Below are 26,208 nucleotides of genomic sequence, written 5' to 3'. Positions count from 1 at the left end.
ACATAAAAATGAGTTCTGAAAAGACAATAGTTAATCTAGTTTATCACGCTGCAGTGATTGGAGGCTTGAGTGTAGGTTACACAATGCTGGGTAAAAGTCTCCTCAGAATGAAACCAGCCGACTTGGGAAAGTTAGACTTCGAAGACGGTGCTAAACTAATTGGTGTTGTGACAGCTTCCTTTGCAACAAAAGACTTCCTGGTGAAGCAAGGAATTATTCCAGAAAATATAAACATGTAAGACAATAAAATGGCTAGCTTGGTTATGATGGTGGGAGGTGCGATTGTAAATGCGCTTGCATTTTCTGGCAGCAACTATTTGTTTTCTAAACTGCAAAATGGTGAAGAGAGGGAAAGGCACAACAAAGCCATGGAACAACTGGCGAAAGCACAGGATGAATACGAGAAGAAACGAATTGCGCAGTTAGACTTTATGAATGATAAACTCAGGCAGCAAGGACATGCAAACAAAACCTTTGCCAATGTTGATGCAGCCATTCAAGAATACTATCTTGTAACTGGAAAGAAAATGAAGACAAGTGCTCCTCCAAAACTGGGTGACTTTTATCAGCCTTCAGAAGAGCAGAAGGTGGGCGAGATTGTTTTCATTGTTATTGGTATGGCTGTTGTTTACTTTATTGCGCGTGCTGTCAAATCTTAATATTCTGTCATTTAAAAAACCATGAGTGATGCTTTGTTATCTAAAATATATTATTCCCCAAAAGGATACTGGAAAGGAAGAACTGCTATTGACAAGCTCAGTGACGCAGCAGGTGTTTCTCAAGATACAGCAAAGAAATGGTTGTCAAAGCAGGCAGTTTGGCAGATCTATTTACCTGCACCAAGAAAAATTACACGACCACACTTTGTTAACATTAAACCGAATGACACTCATCAAATAGACCTGCTGTATTTACCGCATGACACAGTCAGAAGGAAGAAATATAAGTATGCACTGACTGTAGTTGATGTTGCAACAAGATACAAAGATGCTGAACCGTTGACAGAGAAAAGTGCTATAGCTACAGCTGTTGCCCTGCAAGAAATTTACAGACGTGGACCACTAAAGTATCCCAGAATGATTCAGTGCGATGATGGTAAGGAGTTTAAAGGAGCTGTCAACCAGCTTCTGTTAAAACATCATGTTACAGTGAAGAGAGGTATTCCAGGAAACCACAGGTCACAGGCTATTGTTGAGAGCTTTAACAAACAGTTGGCAGAAAAACTGTTTTCATATCAGTACCATCAGGAATTTTTGGACACAGAAAGTAAATTGCGTAACACTGAATGGGTCAAAAGATTACCATCAGTACTTAGAGCAATGAATCTGGAGGTATTTAAAGCTACAGGGTTAAGACCAGTTGATGCAATCAAACAGAAAACAATACCTGTTGCTCCAAAGTCAACAACACCAGTGGCATTACTACCTTTCAATCAGAAAGTCAGATATTTATATGCACCCGGTGAAGCTGAGGGTGACAGCAGGAAGCGTGCAACGGATCCAATCTGGAGTATTGACATTCATGAAATCAAGAGAGTAGTAGAGACAAATCCACCTATATATTACTTGAGAGAACCAGCACCGCAAAGAGCCTTTGTAAAAGAGGAATTACAATTAGTTCCACGTGGTACAAATGTTAAATGATTTTTTATTTCAGATTTTATAGTGTTAACAAAAATGGAAGCTCTGAGAAAGAATTCTAAGCAACTTCATTTTTTTAATTTATATTTTTATTTTGAGTTATAAAATCAAACTCACAGCGATGGAAGACTCTGTATTAGAATCTTTATCGACAGTATTTGACACCGTTGAATTACAAGTAACGGATCCTCAAAATGTGCAGTCCAGTGTGCAAGACGCCATTGAACAAATTCCAAACAATTTGTTGATTGAACCTCCAGTAAAAGTGCAGATAGTCAGTTTAATAAAATACAAAACAGTCAGTGATGAGGTGCTAGAAGTTCATGTTTCAACCAGACAACTAGCACTTAATTCTATGGCAGAATTGAATGGAAACTGGGCAGATGAAATGATGAAACGGTTTGAGCAAGCTGCAGAGGATGCAAAGATGAAAGGATCCGGATGGTCAGAAGGTGAAATTCTAAAAATAGAATTGAAGCTAAGTAAATTTGCCCCCATCAGAGGTAGAAGTTACATACCTTTACCTCCTGCTCTTGTCAAAAAACGTGCTGTGCTGAACATAAAGAATGATGATGACAAATGTTTTATGTGGTGTGTTCTGGCAAGACTGTACAGTGTAAAGAAAAATGCAGAAAGAGTGTCTAACTATCATGCATACAGAAATAAACTAAACTTTACTGGTATTGAATTTCCTGTCAGCATTACAAGCATTGACAAATTTGAACAGCAAAACAAACCCATCACCGTAAATGTTTACACGTGGGATGAGGAAGATGAACTGAAACCAGTCAGAATATCAAAGAACTCACCAACGATTGGTGATTGTGATACTAACCATGTTGACATGTTACTAATGACTGATGGTGTAAAATATCATTACACTTTGATTCGTACAATGAGTAGACTGATGGCGAGCACAAGCAATCACAATAGTAAACAAGACTTTTGTAGGCGATGTCTCTTGCGTATTCCATCAATTCATGCAGCACTTATACACAAGCAACATTGTAAGAGCGTTGATGATGCGGTTGTGAAGTTAACAACACCACCGCCAGACAGCAAAGTGTATTTTAAGAATGTATGCAAACTACAGAAAAGTCCTTATGTTGTTTATGCTGACTTTGAATCTATCATTGTGCCATATGAAGGACCTTTACCAAAAGACCTACCTAAAACAGTAACTCTAAGTAATCATCAAGTCTGTTCATATGCATTTATTGTTGTTAGTTCAGATGGTAAACATTCTAAACCGCAATTGTACAGAGGACCTAATGCAGCAAAGAACTTCTTACAGCAAATGAACCAAGTGCGAAATGACTGCTCCAAACAACTGAATCTTTCAGACATTGTTATGAAACCTGAAGACCAAGAACAGTTTAACTCTACCACACAGTGTTGGATATGCGAACAAAGTCTAACACCAAACACAGACAATCCAATAGTAAGAGATCATGATCATGTAAGTGGGCAGTTCCGAGGAGCAGCACACAGCAAATGTAATCTACAATTAAAGTTTGATCCTAAGACTTGGAAGCTTCCAATCTTCTTCCATAACTTGCGCGGTTATGATTCACATCTGATCATGCAGGCAGTAACTGATGAATACAAAGCAAGATGCATTGCGCAGTCTTCAGAAAAGTACATGGCCTTTACTCTGAATAGTTTATACTTCTACGATTCTGCTCAACATCTGATGGGAACACTTGAGTCTTTATCTTCATCACTAACTGCTTTCCCAATCACATGTAAGTACTTTGACAGTGACTTAGTTAGAAAGGGAGTCTATCCATATGAATACATGGATTCGTGGGAGAGGTTTGATGAAGATGAGTTACCACCAAAGGATGCTTACTTCTCACGGCTGAAGGGTAAAGGTATAAGTGACGAAGACTATGAACACGCTAAGACTGCATGGAATAAATTAGGATGTAATACAATGGGTGATTATCATGATCAATATTTGTTGGCTGATGTTTGTTTACTTGCAGATATATTTGAGAATTACAGAAGAACATGTATGAAGCACTACAATCTAGATCCTTCACATTACATATCTGCACCAGGCATGAGCTGGGATGCATTTCTTAGATTTACAGGAGTAAAGATTGACTTGCTATCAGATCTACCTACACTTCAGATGATTGAAAATGGACTACGTGGAGGAATCAGTATGGCTTCACACAATTACTGCAAAGCCAACAACAAATACTTGGACGACTTTGATCCTATGAAACCTTCTAATTACATCATGTATCTAGATGCAAACAATTTGTATGGTTGGGCAATGTGTCAGACGCTTCCACTTCGGAACTTTAAGATCTATTCAGGACCATTTTCACAATGTGTTGTGCTGACAATATTAAAAGCAGGCCCAGACAGTCGAAAGGGATGGATACTAGAAGTTGACTTAGACTATCCACTATCACTTCATGATCTACATAATGATTATCCTTTAGCGGCTGAGAGGTTAAAAGTAAACCCAAGAGAACCTCCAAAGCTGGTGCCCAATCTGTTTCACAAAAAGAAGTATGTGTGTCACTACAGACTGTTACAGTTTTACATTAGACATGGATTGATTTTGAAGGCTGTTCATCGTATAATTTTATTTGATCAAGAACAGTTTATGAAACCTTACATCATGAAAAACACAGAACTGAGAACCAAAGCCGCTGATGCATCAGAGAAAGACTTTTTTAAACTGATGAACAACAGTTGCTTTGGTAAGACAATGGAAAACCCACACAAGAGAAAGGATGTTAGACTTGTTACAAGAGAAAATGAGGCCATCAAGCTGACATCCAAACCACAGTATCAAGACTTTAAATACTTTCATGAACAGCTGTATGGTATCTTAATGAAAAAACTTGTAGTCAAGCTTGACAAACCAGTATTCATAGGCTTTACTGTGCTAGAGTTGTCAAAACTGTTGATGCTTGAGTTTTTGTATGATTATTTGAAACCAAGATATCCCAAATCGAGAGTACTTTACACAGACACAGATTCATTCTTACTTGACATTCCAGCGGATGACGTTTACAAAGATCTAGAAGCTGAAAGTCCTGCAGTAAAAGGAAAAGATTCTTTTTATGACACTTGCGACTACCCTAAAGAATCACCATTGCACTCAAATGTTAACAAGAAGGTTATTGGAAAGATGAAAGATGAAATGAATGGGAAGATAATTAAGGAGTATGTTGGATTGCGTGCAAAGATGTACAGTGTTGCAAGTGAGAAAGGGGTGGTTAAAAAAGCAAAGGGTGTAAGCAAACAGGTTGTAAAGTCGAGCATATCGCATGATAACTACAAGGAAGCACTGTTTCAGAAGCGAGTGTTTCACCATGACAACCCTAAGATCAGTTCCGCGCTTCATCAGATCAACACAACTATTGTAAACAAGAAATCTTTAGATGCTAATGACACAAAGCGCGTTTATTCATCACCAGAATATTCTTATGCAATTGGGCACTGGAGGACAAACGCGGCTTCAAATAGTCTGAGTGTGTAATAAGAATTTGTCAATCGGGAAAACCCGCTATGACAGCTTTGTTTTGACTGCAGCGGGGAAAAGGACGTTGCTTGCGTTGGGGAAGTGTTTGTGAAAGGGGAGTAGGCTTTGTTGAGTTTCAAAGCAGCCACCAAGTACACTTATCAAAAGCTTGAATCAAATAAACAAGTCAATTGAATAAGTTAACACTCGGCGGCCGCCCGAAGGCAGCCTTTGAAGCGAAGTAGAGCAGTGAAGCACGGCACGTTTTCCCAGCCGGATCCACCGGTTATTCTGAAAACATAAACAAAAAGAATGAAAACTTGTAGCTAAGGAGGCAGGGATGTCGTTAGCGTCGGACATTGGACATTTATCGATGAAAATCCCCAAATGTCCGATTCACATTGCCGCATGTCGGTCAGATGTCCTATCGTTTTAGTCTGAGCGTGGTCATTGTCCGATATGTACTCCATTCCTTCGGACAGCGCGATATTCGTTAATTTTCATTTCAAGATACAAATCTTCTAAAAGACCGAACGCTCTCGTGTTCAGCTGACACTGGAGTTGCCAGTGCAGATCTTTTCTTTTGTCGGGAATTCCCGAACCGTTTGCGGTATGCGCCGTTTGGGTATAACCGTCTATTATAGTGGATTATTTTTAGATCAGTGCATGCTGCAGGAGTACGGGAGACAACTCCAACTGACTAAATTTGTCGTCTGCTTTTGTTTTCGATACGAGACGAAGCACTGAATTATGCCGCTGAAAAAAAACCCTAAAGCCTGCAAAAGATCAGCATTAGATCAAACCGATCATTTTGTTTTTCAACTTTTATCCAAATCATGCAGTTTGTAATCAAAGTAAGAGCTCTGAAGTTGTTCATGTTGGTTTCTTTGTTGTGGTTTCTTTGAAACTAAACAAATACAACATAACACACACACTGTGTTGATGTATTTACTATATTATGTATGTGTTCTACAGCGCGCGCGCGTGGGTGTGCGTGTGTGTGTGTGCGTGTGTGTGTGGGCACATGACTTTGGAACAATTCCATGGAATGTGTTATAAGCTGTTTGGCGCAAATTCATAATGTCCTATTAGACTTTCTGAAAGCGGTCAAATGTCCTATTGATGCTGAAGAACTCAGGACATTTGTCCTATAGGTATGGATTTGTAGCAACATCCCTGAGGAGGGGAAATGCAGTTCCTCTACTTAGTTACAGGTAAACAAATGTATGCTATAGAGAGAAATAACACTGACCAATCCAGCTCATCGTTGCTAAGGGGGGGAAATGCAGTTCCTCTACTTAGTTACAGGTAAACAAATACATATTTAATAGTGCTATGCTAAAAATAAACCATTATGCTCATCGTTACTAAGGAGGGGAACTGCAGATCCCCTCGTTGGTTACCAGTAAACAAATGTATGAAATAGAGAGAAATAACACTTACCAATCCAAAAAGCTGCTTCCTCTTCATTGTTTTCCAAGGCTTGATGGATGTGCTTGCGAAGAGACAACATTGTTTTTATTGGAAGATTTAGTTGTTGGAATTTGGGATATGTCTTGAGAAGAATGCTTATGTTAATGAGATCTCTCGCCCATCTAGGTGTTATACGTAACACTTCTAAACAAACACCCTTGAATCTTCCAAAATGTCTACTCCTCAGCACTTCTAAATATTGTCCATAAACAACCACAATTTTTAGGGTATCTGTTGCTTTACTTTTGTATTGTTTTTCACAAACAAGAAGCTTTTGTTTGAGTTCCTCAATATCTGTTGTTCGGCTTGTACTAAACAACAAAGATTCGCTTGTTGAACCATCATAGTACAGATGATTTTTTAGACCCTCTAGGAGCTCCGACCCTCTAAGTGAAGTCAAGACTTTTGATTTCTTTCCCCGTTTGTTTTGGAAGGTAACAGGTATTGGCTTTTTGGGGAGATTTGCTTTCAATTCAAACTCTTCTGCAGCCTTATGTCCTCTCTCTTGGAAAATTGAATCAAGTTGTTTGTAAAATTCAAGAAGTTTTGTATGGTACTCAATGTGTTTTTTTAAACTCTCTAGTTTTTCAGTGTCAACATTCGGTAAATCAATCACCTCAAAGTCTTGACTGAGCCCAGTATGAAGTCCATGATCATCCTGCTCCATACTAGAAGAAGTGTCTGACTGTGATAAATTCCTAACTTCTTGTTCTGTTTGCTGATTCATATTTTCAGGAAGAATTAAATAAGTTGATTGTCTAGAATAATCCAACAGAGCTTGTTGTGCAGCGTTTGCTTCTCTAACTTCCTGGAGCTAACTCTATAGATTCTTGAGACAGGCAAAACACTTTTCTCACAGAAAACACGTCTTCACACCACCACAGCACCAGGAAAAATGACAAAATCACTATGCTATGTTACTATCAACACCAAGTGTTGGGCGGACGTGACGTAACTGTTGCTATTACATGATTTAATCTTGTCTTGCCATTGGAGGAATATAGAAGACAAGCTTGCAGGCCTCGCAAAACACACGCTGGCTCAGTGTTTGTCTTTACCAGATCAATACGGTAGTGTTGGCGACGACGGGCAGATTGGATCAAAACACACGCTGGCTGTTTCAGTGGAGAGCGTGTAAAGTGGCTCAACCAGTTAATATTTCAATGGAAACTAAATTTAGCGTTGTATAAGAGAACGGGAGAATGTACGTTCTGGGTTACTGATTCCGACAGACCCGGCATTGGTTCAAAACAACCTTACTTTACTGTATTTTTTTTGGTATGGATTTATGCAGTATTTTTCTGATTTTGTCGCATGTTTCATTTTAGTAAAAGTTTAGTCCAGAAGCCTATTTTGCGTTAATATTTAGGGTCTGTCGGAATCGGTGAGCCAGAACGTACATTCCCCCTTTCTCTACTGTGTGATCATGAAAAGAACAAAACAAATTTCAAAAGTTAAAGAATGATGGGTGAAAAAACCGAAACTGTGTCTATTTCTTCTCTGATTTTCGTTGTACTGATAAAACATATGAAACCTTTTCAACAATAAAAATGGGTGAGTCTCCGTTTAAAGTTCATCGAGATTTTACATTTTTCGAACAAAATAATGAGTGTCGTTCACTAGTAACGTTTTCAAGGAACTCTTTCAAGCACAAAATAAAATAACCTGGATAATTTTGTGATTGAGTATAGTGTTGATATATAAAGTTGTAAGTGAACTTACAAGTTCTTCAGATTTAATAAGCTAAGCTTTAATTAACTGCAATATATCATGGATTTCACGTACATCATTCTCCTAAAAGTTTGATAAGCATTATATGCAATGAGAACAGGCGATCAAGACTGCTGATAGTAATTTGCAATAGAGAAACAGAAATAAAGGCGAGAAGAGAAGCGTTTGATTACTGCCATTTTTAATCGTTGGAAAAGGAAAAAAATCAACTTGCATACTCGCAGTAATGATAAGTGATAGAAATTTACAGGACAAACAACACACACATTTTCTTGACTTGTTTTGAAGCGGTTAGCAAAGGGACCAACAAAAATCAACACGAAGCATGTATACCGATATATAACGTCCATTCCCCACAACCGGCGCGCCAGTAATTAGACCAAAGTCAACTTCAGGCAGTTGAAGAGATAGGCCATGGCAGTAACAGCGATAACAACATCTGCAAAAGGTCCAGGCGACCTTGGAGGCCCTAGGAGACCAGAAGGAGGCCCCAAGGAGGCCATGAAGTAGGCCTTGGGAAGCCTAGACCTGGAGGTCTAGCAGTAGCGAGCCAGGACGCTGGGGCGGCACTTGTTGAAACAGCAGTCGCAGACCACTCCGCGTTTCTGAACGTGGGGAAGTTCGTCGTAGGCTCTCTTGGCAGCAATGGCCCCACCCCGGGTAGCGGCGGAGGGCAGAGGTCTGGGCAGGGTGGATTTCATGCCGGGTAGCATGGACATGTAGAGCTTGCTCTCTTCCGTCGGAGCGACGGCGCCATCAAAGCCGCTCTTTTCTCTCTCGTCCTCGACTTCGTTATTTTCTGCAAAACGACAGATAGAAAGTGATACACGGTGACTGACCCACAAACAAAAATGGCGCCCACAAAAATGCTGATAACTCGTCCTCGACTTCATCTTTTTCTGCAAAACGACAGATAGATTTTGGTTTGGGATTTTGGTAAGGAAAGCACTTAATGCGGTTTGGATATGACTTTACAACTGCTTGTCTATACGTTGAAGACAACGCTCAGGGTTCCACGTTATTGATACTCGAAAATTTTTAATTAAATTTTCATTTGATTAATATACTTACCCGAATCACATAATAGCATTGACGCAGTCGAGATGCTAAGGTGCCTGAAAACGCTATCCCGTCTATAGTCTGAGGGAAGCAACCCAAGCAAAAAAGTAGCAAGCTTGCTACCCAGGGTTGCCTCCCGTAGCGTGAGTCACGCCACAGATCTCGTATCCAATACGAGACACCCTCATTCGACTTCTAGAATACATAGAAACTAAAAGCGGGGAAGGTGGGAGGGAATTACCTATGTGATTCGGGTAAGTATATTAATCAAATGAAAATTTAATTACATATTCTTACTCCGAATCACATAATAGCAGATAACTCCAACAAGGTGGTGGGTAAGATCAAAAAAGTTCAAACTCACTCTAAAGTTCTGGAGAGACATAAACCAGCTGCCGCCCAGGAAGGAATGGACCGAGACCCATCCTGACCGAGGGCAGCAATGTCTGCAGAACCTGATAAGACAAAATCCTAACGCCAGAAACTGTGCGCAGGACATCATCCAACCTCCTAGACCAAGAAGGCCAAGGAGGAGGCCTAGGCCCTGGAAAAGAGCTCGGGCCGAGCCAAGGGAAAGATAGCATATAGCTATGACAAGGCGGAGGGAAAGAAAATCCCCTGCCAAGAAACTGGCCCACTGCCAAAAGTCAGGAAAGGATCCCGTGAGAAAGAAACCTCTGACTCACTTTAAACCCTTGCCAGGAACTGGCCCACTGCCAAAAGACAGAAAACGGACCGAGAACCAACCTGATTGACAGCCGAGATGTCTCTCAGGCAAGAAATGCGAAAGACAACATCAGAGAGCCAGTAAGCTGTGCCCAGCACTTCTTCCAATCTTCTGAACCGTAAAACAGTCCGGAAAAGGACCCCAGTCTTGGAAAAACCCGACCAAGTAGGGGGAAGGACAAGCTGCCCCCCCCCCCCCCCTTAAATGGAAGGAAATGCTAATGCCCTGGAAAAGATCCGTGCGTAAGGTTACGGCTAAGCCCTGAAAAGGACCGACCCTCACGGAGACCATAAGGCAAACATGCCAAAGTAAGAAAACTTTGGGATGGAGTGAGGCCCGAAAGGCCTTTGAGAGAACAGTCAGCTCCAGAAGAGTGACCAAACTCCAAAAGGGAAAGAGAGAGACGCCTGAGTACCAAGTACCAGAGTCCAACTCAATGAGCAAAACTCAAGGGAGACGGTCACCAGTCGTCCCCTACCCATCCCTGCAAAAGCAGAGAGAGGGGTAAAATGGGGGCGAAGCGACCTATGGTAGTGCGTAAGCACCGGAAATGCGGACCCGCAGTGGCCAAATCCTAATGTGACCGGAGACCGGAAACAAAATGACAAAAGCCAGAGTGTTCGCAGAGCAGGCTGCTTGTAGGTAATTGAAAATGAATCAAAAAACCCAAAACATAAAGAACGAGGCTGGTAAGAAAAACGGAAAACCGTGAAGCGAACCAGCCATCAGACTCCCGAGACCAGAGTTCTCAGGAGAAAAACGTAATAGTCATAGTTGCAAGTGATAATAGGGTGACCAGGCCGGAAGCCCAACCTAGCAGAAATCGTCCCAACTCACCTCATGCAAGCATGATGGAGAGGAGGAAGAGACGAAATCCGCCGTCACAAGAACCAAAATGCCAAAGTCGCAACACGACGGGCAGGAGACTATAACACAGGCTAAGGCCGAGAGCCTTGCTGCCCGTAGGCCGGCCATTGTACCAAAGTACCCAAAGTACACCGGTACAGTAAGAAACAAAAGTTTCGGCCGCCAAAAAAGATGCTGGCCTAGAGGCCGGCACCGAGAAAACTGGAACATTAACTAGACCTCTGCCCACAAGGGGAGGAGTAGCCAAAAAACCTGAGAAAAAATGACAAGCCAAGAATGACTTCTCAAACATGCATTGCCCAGACAATGCACCCTCAGGAAATTCTGAATGTTACTTCCGAGGCCAACTCAAGTGAACCCTAAGTTTGGACGAAACACCAGAACGCGTCTGATCGCTAGAGAAAGACAGAGTCAGACTCGGCGAAAGACAAACCAGGACCAAGTCCAGAAGCTCGTGGCAAAGAGAAAACGGGGAAGCCCAAAGGCAGAACCCCCCTTTCAACGGAAATCGACCTCTCAGCACCCATACGCTGGGAAAAAGAAAGAATGTCGAAGCCCGAAGCCACAAGCACAAGGAAAGCAACAACCATCACCGCCAACGGATGAAATGGCTGTTGCTCCAGCCGAGGCTACAAACCCCGAAGCCCTAAGGCCAGCTGTTGTTCCAAAAACCCAGCGTACCTATGACGGCTGTGAAAGAAACAATCTCCCCTGTTACACCTGAGCTGAGGACTTAGGCTGCTTAGGCTGAGTCCGCTTAGGTATAGCCTGCTTAGGAGCGGCCTGCTTTTGCTGCTTTCAGATTCTGAAGCTCAAAAGAAGAGCACCGCTGCTCTCTGTTGGTCTCAATCCCCTGCTTCTGTCCTGAGAGGCCAGGCTGCCGGAGAGAGACCATCCACCAAGTGTGGAGAGGAGTGAGAACACTTCCTCCACGTCCTGCTCTTTACTAAGAGTAAAGGGCGCCAAGGAACCTGCCAGAGCGCGAGACCGCGCCCGCAGGAGAGTCTCGGAAATAGAACTGAGTTCCAAAAGTTGTCAGCCCCCTTCTTCAGAGAATAGGAGAGTCTGCCCATAGCGGCAGAACAGAATCCTTCCTCAACGACTTCGTAAGAAGCGAAAGAAGTTCCGGCGTGACCGGAAACGGCGTACGCGGATGGGCAAAGGACAACAGAAGGTTCCGAAACGACCTTGGCCAAGGCAACTTCCTCTGAGCCGCTAAGGGCACGAAGGAGGAAGCCTGCGCAGGAGCGGCAAGGTATTCCAATGCCAGCTCCGTAGCTGAACCATGAGGAACCAGCAACGGAACAGACCCCGGAGGCAACCCCCTGCCGAAGAGGGGGGCTTGGCGAAGAGGCGAGAAAGGTGAAAAGCTACTAAAGGTGATTTTTCAAACCGGAAGTAGCTGTTCTCTCTTTGCCAACCGGAAATCAGCCATCGCTGACGGACCGGACGCCGAAGGTGTGGCCGAAGACGAAGCTTCTTCCAGAAAATAGCGTGAAGTGACTTTCGCGGCAGCTTCCAGCGCAACCCTGAAGCTGGCCGGAGCCCCCACGAGCGTCTGCTCATCATCAACGGACCTGGAGTCCGAAGCGACAATGGAAGGGGATGGCTCAAAGCCAAAGGAACCCGACAAAGACGCTAAGAGAGGAGGCCAGAAGCCTGAAGTCCTTCCTGCTGGCAATCGATTGTGCTCATTCCCTAACTGAGAGGAGGAAGAGAGGAATCCATAGGGCAAGCCTTGTTCGAAATTCACCGGCGACCAAACGGAAGCAGCGGGAACTGAACCGGAAAATCCGGGAGGAGCCGGAAGTGCGGCAGCAACAGCAGCGCTATCCAAAGCTGGTGCTGAGCCACCTGCGAGCTGAAGCTCGGAACCCAAAGGTAGGCCGTAGGCCAGAACCGGAAGTGACAGTAACCTGTGCACTACCCGCTTGACCTACACTTCCTGCCAAGGCCGGAAGCAAAGCTGCCGGAAACGGCTGCTGTGCAAAGGGCAAAGCTCAAACCGGAAAGGGCCATGGGCTGCCCACACACCGATGAACTAACATTTCCGGCCGGAGCCGGAAGAGAAGCCGTCACGGACGACTGCTTACGTATAGCGCAGCTCAAGCCGGATGGGATAATTGTCTGTCCGCTTTCCAACGAGGCACTACTTCCGTGAACCGGAAGCGCAGCTGTCGCGTACGACTGCCGACGTAAGGCAAGGCTCGAACCGGACGTGACAGTAGCCTGTGCACTAACCAGTGAACCTACACTTCCGGCGGGAACCGGAAGAACAGCTGTCGCGGGCGACTGCTGCCGTAGGACAAGGCTCGAACCGGACGTGACAGTAGTCTGTGCACTAGCCGGTGAACCTCTACTTCCGGCCGAAGCTGGAAGCAGCTGTCGCGAACGACTGCTGACGTAAGGCGAAGCTCGAACCGGACGTGACAGTAGCCTGTGCACTAGCCGGTGAACCTCTTACTTCCGGCCGAAGCCGGAAGCAGCTGTCGCGGACGACTGCTGACGTAAGTCGAAGCTCGAACCGGACATGACAGTAGCCTGTGCACTAGCCGGTGAACCTCTTACTTCCACCCGAAGCTGGAAGCAGCTGTCGCGGACGACTGCTGACGTAAGTCGAAGCTCGAACCGGACGTGACAGTAGCCTGTGCACTAGCCAGTGAACCTCTTACTTCCGGCCGAAGCCGGAAGCAGCTGTCGCGGACGACTGCTGACGTAAGTCGAAGCTCGAACCGGACGTGACAGTAGTCTGTGCACTAGCCGGTGAACCTCTTACTTCCGGCCTAAGCTGGAAGCAGCTGTCGCGAGCGACTGCTGACGTAAGTCGAGGCTCAGCCGGATGGGACCATGGTCTGTCCACATTCCAGCGAGTCTCTCCTTCCGGGAACCGGAAGAGCAGCTGCCGTAAACGGCTGCTGTGAGCACATACCTTGTACTGGCCGCATCCCCAAAGGGACATGCTCAGGCACACTCCCGCAAGCGGGAGCCACCGAGTGCCGGCCAAGGAGAGAAGAGAGTCCCAGCCGGAGGAGTCCAGAGACATCACGTCCGCCGGAAGACTTCAAAGCTCTGGTGCCGAAAAACGATCCCGGAAATAGAGAAGAAGAGGAACCGTAAGGCTAAAAAAGGGCGCTTGCCCTTACCCTCCCTCGCAAAACATTAACCTCACTATCAGCCAAGCTGACAAGTGGTTAACGCAAACTACTGAAAATTTAGCTAAGTCCAGAACGGACCCAAAATTCAGCAGAATAATCAACTAGCAAAATTATAATAGCTTACGCAAGGCAGCTAAATAACAGCCTACCAAGTTAGTTTACAGTCCGATTTTCTTTGAAAAGACGTAAACACCTCAATAGAACACAACATGCTAGGATAAAAAACGGCTGCCAAAAGGCGGCCAACAACAAAGACTACTGTAAAATTCAAGTCCAGAAACAGAGGAAGAATTCTAGTAGAATAATAAACTTAGCGCTAGTACAATAGCTACTGAAAGCAGCTAAAATTAACCGCCTACCAAGATAGTTAAGCGTCCGAGCACGGACGAAAACGACTCAGTAGAAACACAGCGTGCTAGCCGAAAAGAACAACTACTGTAATTCGAAGACCATAACGGACCCGAAATTCAGCAGAATAATAAACTAGCAATAGAACAATAGCTACAAAAAGCAGCTAAAACTAACTTCCTACCAAGCAAGTTCACAGTCCGAGCACGGACGAAAACAACTCAGTAGAAACACCACGTGCTAGCAAAAAATGGCCACCAAAATGGCGACCAACAACAACAGCTACTGGAAAATTACAAGTCCAAACGGACACAAACAATTTCAGTAGAGCAAAAGAGTGCTCGAGTGCACTGAGCAAACGTTCAAAGTCCGAGCACGGACCCAAACATGTCAGTGTAAACAACACGTGCTAGTACAAAAAATGGCGACCAAAATGGAGGCCACAACAAGAAACCACTGAAGAAACTTCTGAGTCCAAAGGACGTAAAAAATTTTTCAGTAGAATCAATACAATGGTAAAATAAGGAACAATCTCACCAACTGGAAACCAGCTAGGAGAGGACGGGGAGCCGAGGCCGGAGGGCGTCAGGCTGACGCTCAAAAACGGCCAAGGAGCAAAGCGAAAAGACGACCTGTCTCTCTGGCTGAAAGGAGTCGAATGAGGGTGTCTCGTATTGGATACGAGATCTGTGGCGTGACTCACGCTACGGGAGGCAACCCTGGGTAGCAAGCTTGCTACTTTTTTGCTTGGGTTGCTTCCCTCAGACTATAGACGGGATAGCGTTTTCAGGCACCTTAGCATCTCGACTGCGTCAATGCTATTATGTGATTCGGAGTAAGAATATGTAATTTAATGCTGATTACAACCCTTGCGCTGGCGTAATTCCTTATATATATACACTCGAGCCAGAAGGTTAAGCAACTACCGTAAAATCCCTAGCATAAGCCCACCATCTAGCAAACGCCCACCCCCCACTTTGGGCCAAAAGTTGTGCACAGGGGTAACTACCTAGCAAACGCCCACCCTGATTTTTTCAAAGAGACTATAGGCTCACTTTCACCAGGATTTGTGCAGACTGTTCTAAAAGTCATCTTTTTCCCCTTCTTTACCTTTTCGTGTTTCTTTCCTTTTTTTCTTATTCTTTGTCCCCTCTCCTCACTCCCACCCATCGTTCATGTTTTTTCGAGTTTCTCTTCTCTTTTTTTCCCTAAGTTTGTGGGTTTTTCTTTCTCAGAAAGATTGGGCCTTTTGAAGACAAAATCCAAGTTCAGTTAACGTTTCATTTCCAAAGACGATCGTGTAATTTCTTCCCTGTACAGAAAGAAAGGGCTTCATTGATGTTGACATTTCGACATTTCATCAAGTTTCTTTTTCCCGGAATTGTGTTGTTATTGTTTGTCCTTGCAAAGGTCTGGCGATTTTCTTTTTACTCATAAATTTATATGAATGACTATGCTCGTGTTGTTTTCAGAAGAGCCAGTCCTTTTCTCTCTCTCTCTCTCTCTCACTCTCTCTCTCTCTCTCTCTCTCTCTCTCTCTCTCCACCCTCTCTCTCTCTCTCTCTCTCTCTCTCTCTCTCTCTCTCTCTCTCTCATGGTTGGCCTTCTTTGCCTCAAAGTCCTTTTTTTTCTTTTTTCCTTCACTTCTACTCACACGACCTAACTCACATGCTTTCTGGGTTTGTATTTACTCAATTACACGGTTGAGCACAACACTTACTTTGTGCAAAGGGGTCTATCCCTAGCAAACGCCCACCCCCCAATTTTGCCCTAAATCTGTGCACAGGGGGGTGGGCTTATGCTAGGGATTTTACGGTACTATCATCGGAATATTCCCACGTGAATAACCACAACAACCGACTGCAAAATTGACAACAGAAGACATGGTCATAATGGGTGAAGTACGTCCTCACGATTACAAGAACATTGCAAATATCTCATTTTTGATGTTTTGTTCGAGAGATACTAGAAGTTGATAAAGTCAAATAATAGACTTGAAGTCTTCATATCATTTTGGCATTGATAGAACAAAAGTAGAGACTGCAATAACCTTCAAGGAAAGGCCTTCGGAGGCTTGAATTAAAATTAAAAAAATTGAGAAAAAGAAGAAGTTGATAAAGGCTCAAGTCAAATAAAAGACTTGAAGACAAAGTCTTCCTTCATATCATTTTGGCATTAGTAGAAACAAAAGTGAAGACTACAACTTTCAAATTAAGGCTTTTGGAGGCTTGTATTAAAATACCACGAGCAACACACTTTAAACAAATCACTAGACAACAGGATGATACTTGTAGAAACATAAAAACCTCCAGATTGTTCGTACCAGAGCAAATCTCCGGAAGTGTGACTTCCGTTGTGGGTGAGATTGGCAAGACAAATGCCTATCTCGCCTGTTTCGTTAGGTAACGTACTCTACTCCAAGAGAGGCCAATTATGCTGGTTTTGAACGTGACTTCTGCTCCCCTTACAAGTGATTGAAAACAATGGAATGGACTCTGCTGCAAACGCTGCCCATGAGTATGACGGCTTACTAGTGCCAAATCCTGGAGTTATCATTATCCCGTGAAACTGAATAGTAATGAACAATGTCAGTTAGCGTTTTCACGTGTTAATTACTCATTTTCACGTGACCATTATTGATTTTCAGTTTTGGCTCTAGCAATCCGTCAGGAAGCGAGCCAAAACTGAAAATGAGTAATTTTCACGTGAAAATGTAAGTTGTAATTTTCTCTTAAAAATTAGTAATTTTTCACGTGATAACTACAATAATGTGGTTCTGGCACTAGTAAGCCGTCATACGTTAGTTATGCAATTATGTTGTGACGACGTGATGTCTGATAGTCTTCCGCGCTTTTAACTCTACAGAAGGTCTTCCGCGCTTTTAACTCTACAGAAGGTCTTCCGCGCTTTTAACTCTACAGAAGGTCTTCCGCGCTTTTTACTCTACAGAAGGAGTCTTCCCGCGCTCCTCAGCCCACGCCTTCCGACTTCCGGGCAACAGTGAACTGGACAATTCAATTGTTAATCAGTCGTTGTGTTGATTGCCATGTCAGTCCATCCCTCTTTTGTCACGTTCAGCACTCGATGCCGTAATTTCAATGTATTTTCAGGCATCAGAAGAAAAAAAAATCCTCCATAGCAATATTCTTCAATAATTATTCCTTTGAACAGCAATTTTACAAGAGATTTAAACTATTCTTATGATTCACCCTGTGTCTAATGTGTCTGAAAACACCTCCGCGCGGAGGGGTTTTGCAGCCAGCGCAGTGAAGTTAAAGAGGCAACATTTTCTCGGCTCGCGCAACAGTAAGCAGGATGTCTCTCGACTGGATTGTGTCGTGTCCAAAAAGAAAAGCAACTGAGTTCAAAAAGGGTTTATTTCAGATATGAATAAGATGTGCAGAAGCCCTTGCTTTTGATGTTGCCAGGCCTGTGAGGCAGTGTTGTGCTCATCTTTTTCTAATCTTGTCTCAGGTTAATAATATTAAGAAACCGCGTGCAAACAAAAGGCATAAAAATAATGCCAGGAGTTGCTAAGTTTCAATGTTATTGTTATGAAAATCATGACTTTAGTTGTGCTCGAACTTAAAAGGCAGATTTCACTCTCTGCAACAGCCTAGGACCTATGATATACCAGGTATGGAACAATGCATAGGTTAAAAGGTATGCCGCATCTTCGTGGATCATACGCCCACTACCTATCCTCCTCCATTCCACCCCGGCAAAGGTCTACTTAAATATTAGAAAGAGACAGAGACACACTGAGAGAGAGAGAGAGAGAGACAGAGAGAGAGAGAGAGACAGAGAGAGAGAGACAGAGAGAGGGGGGATAGAGAGAGATAGAATGGAGGGGTGAGAGAGAGAGTACTAGAGAAAGAGGGGGAGAGAGAGAGAAATTGGAGGGAGGGAGAAAAAGAGGGAGAGAGTGAGAGAGAGAGAGAGAAAGTGGGGGGAGAGAGAGAAAGTGGGGAGAGAGAGAGACAGAGGCAAAGAGAGAAAGAGAGAGAAGAAGGAGATGACGAAGAAGATGACGAAAAAGAAGAAGAAAACAAGTCGCGCAAGGCAAAATTACTACATTTAGTCAAGCTGTGGAACTCACAGAATAGAATAGAAACTGAACGTAGTCCGCCGCTAGTGCAAAAGGCAGTGAAAGTGACGAGCCTGTTTGGCGCGGTAGCGGTTGCGCTGTGCTTCATATCACGCTTTACTGTACCTCTCTTCGTTTTAACTTTCTGAGCGTGTTTTTAATCCAAACATATCATATCTATATGTTTTTGGAATCAGGAACCGACAAGGAATAAGATGAAAGTGTTTTTAAATTGATTTTGAAAATTTTATTTTGATCAAAATTTTTATATTTTTAATTTTCAGAGCTTGTTTTTAATCCAAATATAACATGGGTCGCAGCCGGGGTGATTCGCGAGACAGAGACTGACAGCGTGGCGGTTCACCACAATCCAAAATTTTTGGTAACGCTGTACGCGTACCCTTGGTAACAAGGGAGACCACTCTAAAAAAGAAAGTGATCCATCCCATAATGCCAGACTATTGACAGTCTGACTTCCGTATGCGTGCGCATACGCCGCCATATTATCATTTCAAACGAAGCCCAACTCACTCTTTTTAGACCCCAGTACCAACCACAGCGGGGAGGCGGGAGGGAATAAACGTTGTGAGTTGGGTAAGTATATTAATTAAATGAAAATTTATTTATAAAATTTTGGATTAAATTACATATCTTTACCCAACTCACAAATAGCAGATTGCTACTATAGGTGGCGGGTACTCACCAAACATCAAAGTAGAAGGACTTGTCCTGCAGCCACCATAGAAGGTAGTGCAAAACTGCCGTCCTGTCTCAAGGAGGAGATGTCTCTGAGATAGTAGTTCATGAAGACATCCTCCGATTTCCAATAGGCCGCCTCCAATACATCGGCCAGGCGGAGGCGGCCTATTAGAAATCGGAGGATGTCTTCATGAACTACTATCTCAGAGGGCAGTTAACGATGTCAGGGTCTCCAGGAGCAAGAATGTTGCTCAAGGCAGGAATGTTAATGACAGGTGAAATTTGGCCTGGTTTCTGATTTTTAGCTAAAAATTCTGGCCTGAATTTGAGAGATATCGAACCATCCGCCTGCCAAACGGTTGTGTGATGTGTCTAGTGTGTTGGCGAAGTGTCTTGTGCTTGTCACTTCTCGCTTTCAGCCCTCACCGCTGGCTAGCACCGTCTGTCCTTTTTAGGACAATGCGAAAAGAGAGCAGAATGCGTCAATCTCTCCTGCCAGTACAATAACCTCTCCACAACAAGCCCTATGTAGTGCCTCCATCGCGGCGACAGGCGTAAACTGGGTACCGCAAGGCCCCAGGCTAGACTACAAGGACTCGGAGGAGGTTGGCCCCTAGACGTGCGGCATGCGGGCCCACCGGTGTGTGGAAATGCCCAGGTGCCCACGAACCAACCTCCAGCTATGGGTCAAATAGCCGGGCAGGATAGGCTCGTCAACCCTGGCAGGCAGCTATCCTAAGAGAAGACCACTCTGAATTCAAAACGAGGGTAGAGGAGACTCATCATCCATGGAAGGAAACTCGTCTAGAAGAAGGAAAACTCCGAAATGAAACCCACGCAGTCCCTCGAAGACGGAACGGCACTGGCCTTTTTTAGGCGGGGAGCAGACCGGGTGCCTACGCTACCCTCGACAAATGATTGTGTCATCAATGAATCAACGTGATGGTGTCGTCTTCATGGGTCGCAGCCAGGTGAAGACGGTGCCGGGCCCTCAGCCTCAAAGGGGCCCACCCAATGCGACTGGCGACTCCCACCCATCTGACGTGGCCGGGGATGGGCGGAGTAGAGCTACCGGCTACCAGATCAAAGTCATGCACTGGAATGCTGAGGGGGTGAGGAACAAGAAAATTGACCTTCAGAATTTTCTGAAGCAACAGAATATTGATGTTTGCTGCATGCAGGAAACACATCTGAACAGCAGTCACCGTTTCTCCATTCGAGGGTATGAAACTTTTCGACATGACAGAGCATCAGGACACAAAGGTGGTGTTATCATTCTCGTCAAGAACTCGATGGCCGCAGCGGAGATTTATCGATCCCAGGATGGTGCCACAGAGTGCCTAGGAGTCTGTCTCCTTGCCGGGAAGAAGCCCCTTGCCATCTTCAACGTCTATTCCCCACCAGCCAAGCAGCTTGATCCTCACAACATACCGATTCTCCCCGATCGTTGTCTCATCACGGGCGACTTCAACAGTCACTCCCCGAGTTGGGGCTATCGACAGATCGACAGTAAGGGTGAGGAGGTAGAAGACTGGATGCTCACCAACCAACTGACTCTTCTCAACCAACCAGATGACCCATGCACTTACTACTCCAGAGCTTGGCGAACCACTAGTAGCCCTGATCTTGCCATCGCCACGGACGATGTTGCCCAGATCACCACACGGGAAGTGAGTTCGCAGTTGGGGGGAAGTGACCACAAGCCTGTCATTCTCAACATGAACGAAGAGAGAAACACCACCACCCAAAAGCAAACACCAAGATGGAACTACAAGAAGGCCAAATGGGGGATGTTCCAACAACTACTGGACAAAAACTGCAGGAAACTGGACTTCAAAGACCAGAACCTGAACCAACATGCTGAACTCTTCTGTCAAGCTGTCTTGAAGGCAGCGAAAAACTCCATTCCGAGAGGCTCCAGAAATAATTACAAACCAGGATGGAACTCCCACCTACAACAACTCCATGACATGCTCAGCTCCACCAGAGAAGCCATGGAACTCAACCCTACTGATGAAAACGTCACAGCCCACAACAGAGCCAGAGCAGAATTCACCAGAGAGAAGCTCCAGCAGCTTCGCAACAGTTGGCACGAGAAAACCCAGTCTCTCAACATGGAAAAGGACACAACAAAACTGTGGCAGCTCGCACACACTCTCAACGATGATGTCCAGGAAAGAAAACAAACAGTCCTAGAACTCGATGGAGAGCTTCAAACAGGGAAAAAAGCAGCCAACACTCTTGCCAACATGTACCAGGAAACCAGTACAGTCAAGTTGCCAAGAGACAGAACAAAAGCAGTCCGAGAAGCCATCCGACAACCCTCAGAGAAGGGCGCCAACAGCAGCTGCATGTACGATCCCATCCGTCTGGACGAGCTGGAAGCCGCCATCAAGGCGCTGAAATGCAAGAAGGCCCCAGGCCCTGATGGAATCAGCAATGACATGCTTAAACACATGGGAACCATCGCCAAGAAAACCCTTTTGCTGCTCTTCAACGAGTCCTGGAAATCAACAACAGTACCAGCCATGTGGAAGAAAGCCCACATAGTCCCTATCCACAAGAAGGAAAAGAACAAGAAAGACCCCAAGAGCTACAGACCCATCAGCTTGATCAGCTGCCTCGGTAAGCTGATGGAGAGAATCCTCAACAGAAGACTGATCTGGCACCTCGAGACAAACAGCATGTTGACCCCAACCCAAACAGGCTACCGAAAGAATCGAAGCACGGAAGACCAGCTGGCTCTCCTAGCGCAGGAAATCGAGACTGCCTTCCAGGAGAAGAAGAAAGTTGTGAGCGTGTTCTTCGATTTATCGGCTGCGTTTGACAAAGTGTGGCGAGAGGGCTTGCTCCTGAAGATACACCAAGCTGGAATCACAGGGCGGATGTTCGGATGGATCAAGTCGTTCCTCCACGAGAGATCGGCAAAGGTACAGAACCTTGGTCTCAGAACTATACTTGGTGCAATGAAGACGACAACCATTACAGAAATGGAAAAGACTGCGTCAGTTCAGCCCCTGGAAGCCAGAAGAGAAGAAAAACTCTTCATCCAAGGAGAAAAGATGAAACGTCTCGAGAGCCACCCACTCCATGACAAGCTCCAAGCACTTACCAAAAACCGCCTCAAGCGCCAAAGCCTGAATCATCAGATAAAGGAGCAGCAGAGAAACAATGCTGACATTCTGACTCCAAGCCCGACCCAGTGTGAGCCTCTGACCAGCACAGATTGGACTCCACAACGCCTAGGAGCGGAAATCAGAACAAGCATTCCAGGCGTCACCTCCAAACAGAACCAAAGTGACGCCGCTCTGAGAGCCCTGGCGCTGGACGAAATCCACCAACGCTATCCAGCCAGCAAGTGGACTCTTGCCTACACTGATGGCTCAGCAGAGAATGCAACGAGGAATGGAGGTAGCGGAGCATACATCTTGCAGCCCAAGAAGCCCCCAACAACACTGTCAGCTCCAAGCGGAGCCCTCAGCTCCAATTTCAAAGCTGAGGTCAACGCAGCAAGCTTCCTCAACTCAGTGGAAGAAACACCAAAGAACACTGTCTTCCTGACCGACTCAGTCTCTGCACTACAAGCCCTCGAATCCAGCAACACAGACCAGAGCTTGGAAGAGCTGAAGCACCAGATCAGCACCCTCGCCAGGAAGTCCACAGTCGTCCTTCAGTGGATACCAGTGGATACCAGCACACTGCGGAATCTCTGGTAACGAGAAGGCAGACGAGCTCGCCAAGAATGGCAGCAAGATGGAACAGCCAAACCACTGCCAGTCATATCGAGAGGCAAAGACCCTCATAAAGCACAGCTGGAAAGAGAAATTTACCAACAAAACCTCTGGCTACAAGCCACACCAAGACCCCCTCCATCTCCTAAGCCGTGCTGAGCAGGCTATCATCTTCCGCCTCCGCACTGGACACTGCTGCCTCAAAGCACACCTAAGGAGGATAGGTGTAGCAGAGTCTGCCACATGTGACTGTGGAGAGGGAGATCAGACTCCAGAACATGTTCTCCAAGCATGTCCCCTCCTCGACCAACTGCGGATCCAGACATGGCCTGACCAAACAGATCTGAGGACCAAAATGTGGGGAGCACTGGAGGACCTGGAAAGAACGTCCATGTTCATGGCATCCTCCAGATTCCGAGTCTGACACAACCGTCGTACGAAGAAGAAGAAGAAGAAGAACCATCCTTTTCGGTTGAAATATCTTTAGCTAAGCCGGATAATGCATGAACCTCACTTCCTCTACGAGACGTAGCGAGCAAAGTTAGAAAAACTGCCTTGCGTGTCAAGTTAGCCAAACTATAGTTGACTGTAACGGTTCAAAGTCGTTAGAAGCCAAATATCTCAACACAAGCAACAAATCCCAGGCAGGGAGCGGAGACTTCTCGCGCGCGGCCTTAAGGGAGGTGCCCTTAATAACACTAGCGACAACCCCATCGAGAGTGATCTTATGGCCTAGCTGCCTTAGTGTTGACGAAATCGCGGACCTTCTAACACGAAGGGAAGATGCCGACCCCCCCTGTTCAGCTAGCCAGGCTAAATGATTGGCTACCTGCATAGATCTTGGTGCCAAGGGCTTAACTCTGTTAAGAACACACCATTTCACCCAGGAGGCCCAGTGAGACGAGTAGACCGAGCTGGTCGACTTTCTATGGGCATGCTTCACGAAGTTTATAGTGGCAGAAGAGGCCCCTGCCTTGAGCATAGAGCTTCTGACAGAATCCAACCGTGAAGGTTGAGGGCCTGAGGGTTCTCGTGAGGGATGCCTGACCTGGGTTGTAAGAGTTCTCCCTTTCTTACTGCGATGGGGATAGGCGGTCGAACCGCCAGTCGCAGCAAGTCCGGGAACCAGTGCTGGCTTGGCCAAAATGGGGCAACCAGAACCAGCGCTGGCCTCTCCAGGTCGACCTTCCTGAGAACTTTGCCCAACAGACAAAACGGAGGGAAGGCGTAGGCTGTCAGCCCTGTCCAGTCCAATTCTAGAGCATTCACGCCCCACGCCAGAGGATCCGGGAAGGGGGATACAAACAGAGGAAGCCTCGGCGAATACCGAGTTGCGAACAAGTCGATTAGAGGCTTCTCTATCTGCTCCCAAAGACGGTGCAGGGACTGGTGAGACAGAGTCCACTCTGAATGGACCACCTTGTCTCCCCTGCTCAGCGCATCTGCAAGGACGTTCAAGCTGCCCTTCAGGAAGATGGCTGACAGCAGTATGTGATGCGAAGCGCACCACTTTAGGATGAGGCACGCACTGTCTGAGAGACTGCGAGATCTCGTTCCGCCCTGCCTGTTCACGTAAGCCGCAACAGTCCTGTTGTCGGTGTGCAGCCTGACCTGGCTGTTCTGAACGAACGGCAGGAAAGCTTGGAGGGCCAACGAAACGGCCTCCAACTCCAGAGCATTGATATGGCGTGTGGGCTGAGACAGGTCCCACACCCCCGACGCCACATGCTCCCCCAGGTGAGCCCCCCACCCCGTCAGAGAAGCATCGGTGAACAGCTCGTTCTCTGGCGACGGGCAAACTATCGGGACTCCCTGTGAAACCCAGGGAAGGAGCCAGACCTGTGTGGTCACGAAAAACCAGGTCTCTAGATTTTAATTGTGTTCTTGACAATGAGTTAGACATAGTGAGCGGAGAAAGGCAAACTGAAAGAGCAGTGTCACAACTGAATGAAATGTTTATCGCATGTGATTTGTTTGATGTATGGAGATTATTTAACCCTGGTATTAAAGAATTTTCTTGGTCAAAGAAGAATCCGTTTATTGCTAGGAGAATTGCATGTGCAACACTTTTTGATAGAACTACGGAATGTTGTTTATTGTCTGTTCCCTTTTCCGACCACAGAGGCTGTTCTGTGCAACTCAAATTATCTGAGATTGACAGAGGCCCGAGTTACTGGAAATTCAATAATTCTCTCCTCCAGGATAAAGATTTCATTGATGGTATGAATAGAATGATTGAAAATCACGCATACGATTTTATAAACGATACTGATTATCAAACCGTATGGGAACTGTTAAAATGTGAAATAAGAGATTATGCAATGCAGTACGCGCAGAAGAAAAGCGTTGAAAGAAGAAACGGTATTGTTTTGTTGTATGCTGAATTAAATGATTTGGATGCAAGGTTAGCGAATGACCCAGATAACTGTGGAATGCAGTGCGAGCGTGAGAACCTTAAGTTAAAAATAGAATTAGTTGAACAGTGTAAAGCTCGCGCAGCCCAAGTACGCGCCCGTGCGAAGTGGGTAGAACAGGGAGAAAAGAACACAAAGTATTTTCTCAACCTTGAAAAAGCCCGAGCAAATGCGAAGATAATGGACAGTATACAGTGTGAATCTGGAGAAGTGATAACTGACCAGCGTGAAATCTTGAACGCGCAAAAGAATTACTATGCTGATTTGTACCAAAAAAAAGTAAACGTTGAAAACATGGACGAGAAGGTGGATCAGTTTTTATCTGATGTGACAACATTACAGATTTCAGATTTTCAGAGAAATGAGTGTGAAGGGTTAATAACTGAAAACGAAGCTCTCGCTGCACTTAAACAAATGAAATCTGGGTCGGCCCCTGGGGTTGATGGTATTACTGTAGAATTTTTGAAAGTGTTTTGGACCCGCATCAGAACATTGTTAATTGCGTCTTTAAATGCAAGTTTTGACGATGGAAAATTGTCCTCCACGCAGCGCAAAGCTGTCATTACCCTTATACACAAGGGAAAGGATTTGCCTAAAAATGAATTAAAGAACTGGAGACCCATCTCCCTTACAAACAGCGATTATAAACTGATAGCCAAGTGTTTGGCAAAAAGGTTAGGAAGCGTTATTTGTTTGTTTGTTTATTTGTTGCTTAACGTCCAGCCGACTACGCAGAGCCATATCAGGACGAGGAAGGGGGGATGAAGGGGGCCACTTGTCAAGCGATTCC

General features: G+C 45.2%; 1 protein-coding gene across 1 annotated transcript in view; it reads right to left on the bottom strand.

Annotated features, from left to right (window-relative positions):
* Positions 1 to 8,404: 8,404 nt before the first annotated feature.
* Positions 8,405 to 26,208, bottom strand: part of LOC138962606 (molluscan insulin-related peptide 7-like) — a 49,513-nt gene continuing 31,709 nt past the window's right edge. The window contains exon 3 of the mRNA XM_070334480.1: positions 8,405 to 9,130. Within this exon, the coding sequence (XP_070190581.1) occupies positions 8,868 to 9,130 (263 nt within the window). The 3' untranslated portion in view covers positions 8,405 to 8,867. The remainder of the gene's footprint in view (positions 9,131 to 26,208) is intronic.

Source organism: Littorina saxatilis, linkage group LG3, assembly GCF_037325665.1.
Source record: "Littorina saxatilis isolate snail1 linkage group LG3, US_GU_Lsax_2.0, whole genome shotgun sequence".
Classification (NCBI taxonomy): domain Eukaryota; kingdom Metazoa; phylum Mollusca; class Gastropoda; order Littorinimorpha; family Littorinidae; genus Littorina; species Littorina saxatilis.
The sequence above is the reverse complement of the archived record's forward strand: the minus strand, read 5'-3'. Positions and strand labels throughout refer to the sequence as shown.